Genomic DNA, 3,181 nt, shown 5'->3' with positions numbered 1-3,181 from the left:
GACAGGGAGTCCTGCAGGCTGTGGGGCTGCTGTGGGCAACTGGGGTGGGGTTTGCCTGTTTCTTCATGCTCTGCATCATGCCAGGGCTCCCTGGGTGCTACCCTGAAGGAGGTGCATCCCACCATCATCCTGAGTGTCCCTTGCATCTGGGAGAAGATGCAGGAGAAGCTGGAAGACACCTTCAAGAGGGCATCACTGCCCAAGAGGCTGCTGTTGAGCTGGGCCAGGGGCATGGGGCTGCAGGCCAGCGCTGGGCACCTGCGTGGGTGGGCATGGGGCAGCACCCATGGGGAGGGTGGGCTCAGAGCAGCACTTGTGAGGATGGTGGGCAGAGGGCAGCACCCATGGGCAGGGTGGGCATGGGATAGCACCCATGGGCAGGGTGGGTGGGGGGGCAGCCCCAGTGGAGAAGGTGGGCTCAGAGCAGCACCCATGGGCAGGATATGCATGGGGCAGCATTCGTGGGCAGGGCGGGCATAGGGCAGCACCCATGGGGGGGGTGGGCAGGAGGCAGCCCCAGTGGAGCGGGTGGGCTCAGGGCAGCACCTATAGGCAGGGTGGGCATGGAGCTGCACCCATGGGAAGGATAGGCTCAGAGCAGCACCCATGAGGAGGGTGGGCTCGAGGCAGCACCCAAGGGCAGGGTGGGCATGGGGCCATGCGCAAGGGCAATGCTGGGCACAGGACTCTGCGCAGGGTGCAGGGGAACAGCAGTGCCCACAGGCAGGTTGCTGCGAGCACAGGGCTGTGGGTCTGGGGGCAGAGCCCACGCAAGCCCCCAGCACCACCACCACATGCACGGCTGGTGCAGGGCCCAGCACCCATGGACCCTGCAAGCCTGACACAGGCCATCCCCGCAGCGAGGGCTCGGCGCCCTGGGGTTTCCGGCTGCCCGACTCACTGGTGCTGCAGGGGCTGCGGCAGGAGCTGGGGCTGGATCGGTGCAGGTACCGGCTGGCGGGTGCTGCGCCCATGGCCCGCAAGACCCTCAACTTCTTCCTGAGCCTGGGCTTGCCCCTGTAYGAGATGTATGGGCTGAGTGAGAGCAGCAGGCCCCACACCTACGCCACCGCCCAGGCCTACTGGCTGCTCAGGTGAGCAGGGTAGCTGGAGCACGGGGGGCCGGGTGCTCCCCTCCAGCCCCCTGACACCCCGGTCTGGGTTCCCCAGCTGCGGGAAGGAGATGAAGGGTTGCCAGAGCCGCGTCGACCAGCAGGACACCTCAGGCACTGGGGAACTGTGCATCTGGGGACRGCACGTGTTCATGGGCTACCTGAACCTCCCGGAGCAGATGCAGGAAGCCCTGGATGACGAGGGCTGGCTGCACACCGGCGACCTGTGCTGCATCGACCAGGAGGGCTTCATCTTCATCACTGGACGCAAAAAAGGCACTGCCCACCGGGGAGGCTGGGGGGGCTGCRCAGGGCTGCGGGGGGATAACCCAGGATGGGGCAAGGTGGAAACCTGGAGATGGGGGACCTGGGAGAGGAAAAGCCCTGGGGGAGGTAGATAGCAGAGGATGGACAGGCATCCTAGGAGAGGGGGATCAGCTGCAGCCGCCCCGAGGAAACCTCCCGTGCTGTCACGTGTTTGCAGAGCTGCTGATCGCCTCCGGGGGTGAGAACGTGCCCCCCGTGCCCATCGAGGAGGTGCTGAAGGCTGTGCTGCCCCTCGTGCAGAACGCCATGCTGGTGGGTGACCGGCGCAAGTTCCTCTCCACGCTGCTCACGCTGAAGGTGGGGGCGCCCCCTCCTCGCTGTGCCCATCACCCGTGCGCCGGGGCTGCCAACCAGCCCGGGCTCTGCCGCCCTCCTCTCTCCCGGCAGTGCGCTGTGGACCCTGCGACGGGGGCGCCGCTGGACGAGCTGAGCCCCGCGGCGGTGCAGCTCTGCCGGCAGCTGGGCAGCCAGGCACGGCGGGTGTCGGAGGTGCTGAGCGCCCGCGACCCAGCCGTGTACGACGCCATCCAGCGCGGCGTGGACCAGGTGAACCGCGCCGCCACCTCCGATGCCCAGCGCGTGCAGAAGTGGCTGCTGCCGCCCCGGGACTTCTCCTTCGCTGGTGGGGAGCTGGGTAACGCTGGGGCATGGGGCCTCGGGGAGGGCCGTGGCGGTGGGGTTGCAGGGGGAGATGCGGCTCCCAGGGTCTGGGCGTCTCCCGCCTAGTCCTGAGGGACAGAGATGAGCCCCAGCCCATTCCCGGTGGCTCCTTGGTGGCTTCCTCACCTGGAGGGGACCTCGTGACAGCAAAGTCCCTGGGGTGGGATGAGGTGGCGCTGGAGGAGCCCGGCCGTGCCCAGGAAGCCCCCATGAGACCCCGGCCCTGCCAGCCTGACCCCCCTYCGCCTTCCCCCGGCAGGTCCCACCTTGAAGCTGATGTGCCCCGCAGTGCTCAAGATGTACCACGACGAGATAGAGCAGCTCTACCGCACCTAGGGGCTGCCTGCCGCTGCCCTGCCCGGTGCTGCCCCCAGCCACGCTGTCCCTGTCCCCCGGCTGCCCCCTCCYGCTGCCCCCTGTGTCCCCTCGGCCCCAGGGCTGTGGCCATCGCTCTGCCCATGGCCTGGGCTGGCCCYGCTCCCCCCAGCTCGCCACCTGCGTGGAGCACGGCCGTGGGGCGAGGGGCTGCTGGGAGGGGGCAGCTCGCCAAGCGAGGGGCAGTGAGCCCGCCGCGGCTGCAGCCCGGGGACGGGTCCCCAGCACCCCTCGGTGCTCCCCGTCCTGGCTCCGGGAGCACCCCCRGATGCCGCCATGACCGGCGGCGGGGACGGGAGTCTCGGAGGCTGAGCACGGGTGTGATTGCRCGGCGTGGCGAGGGCGCTCCCTCCCTCTGGGAACCGCAGCGGCACCCTTCTCTGCCTTGCACAAGGGAGCAATAAGAGCACTCATTGCACATGTACCCTTCCCCATCCGAGGGAGACATCGCTGGGCCTTTTCCAGCTGTTTTATAGCTGCTAGCTAATGGCACTGCTGGGACGGGCTCTGYCGTGGGGCTGCTGCCCCCCACCCCTGCACATAGACGTGTACCGCTGCGCACGCACACCAGACCGCCTGTGCATGCACCGCCGTGCAAAACACACACACATATCCGTCGACATATGCATGCACCGACATCACACGTATACGCATGCACACGCTGAATGCAAAAGCACCCACATGCACACGCAGGCACGTACCCACCC

At 68.0% G+C, this 3,181-nt stretch overlaps 1 protein-coding gene across 1 annotated transcript in view; it reads left to right on the top strand.

Moving 5' to 3' along the window:
* Positions 1-2,435, top strand: part of LOC112976208 (long-chain-fatty-acid--CoA ligase ACSBG2-like) — a 4,319-nt gene extending 1,884 nt beyond the window's left edge. Inside the window, exons 2-7 of the mRNA XM_026087181.1 lie at positions 85-266; positions 861-1,094; positions 1,171-1,388; positions 1,597-1,736; positions 1,827-2,073; positions 2,359-2,435. Coding sequence (XP_025942966.1) covers positions 85-266; positions 861-1,094; positions 1,171-1,388; positions 1,597-1,736; positions 1,827-2,073; positions 2,359-2,435 — 1,098 coding nt within the window. The remainder of the gene's footprint in view (positions 1-84; positions 267-860; positions 1,095-1,170; positions 1,389-1,596; positions 1,737-1,826; positions 2,074-2,358) is intronic.
* Positions 2,436-3,181: the final 746 nt, after the last annotated feature.

The sequence above is a fragment of the Apteryx rowi genome, unplaced genomic scaffold (genome assembly GCF_003343035.1).
Source record: "Apteryx rowi isolate R43461 unplaced genomic scaffold, aptRow1 scaffold_71, whole genome shotgun sequence".
Taxonomy (NCBI): domain Eukaryota; kingdom Metazoa; phylum Chordata; class Aves; order Apterygiformes; family Apterygidae; genus Apteryx; species Apteryx rowi.
The sequence above is the reverse complement of the archived record's forward strand: the minus strand, read 5'-3'. Positions and strand labels throughout refer to the sequence as shown.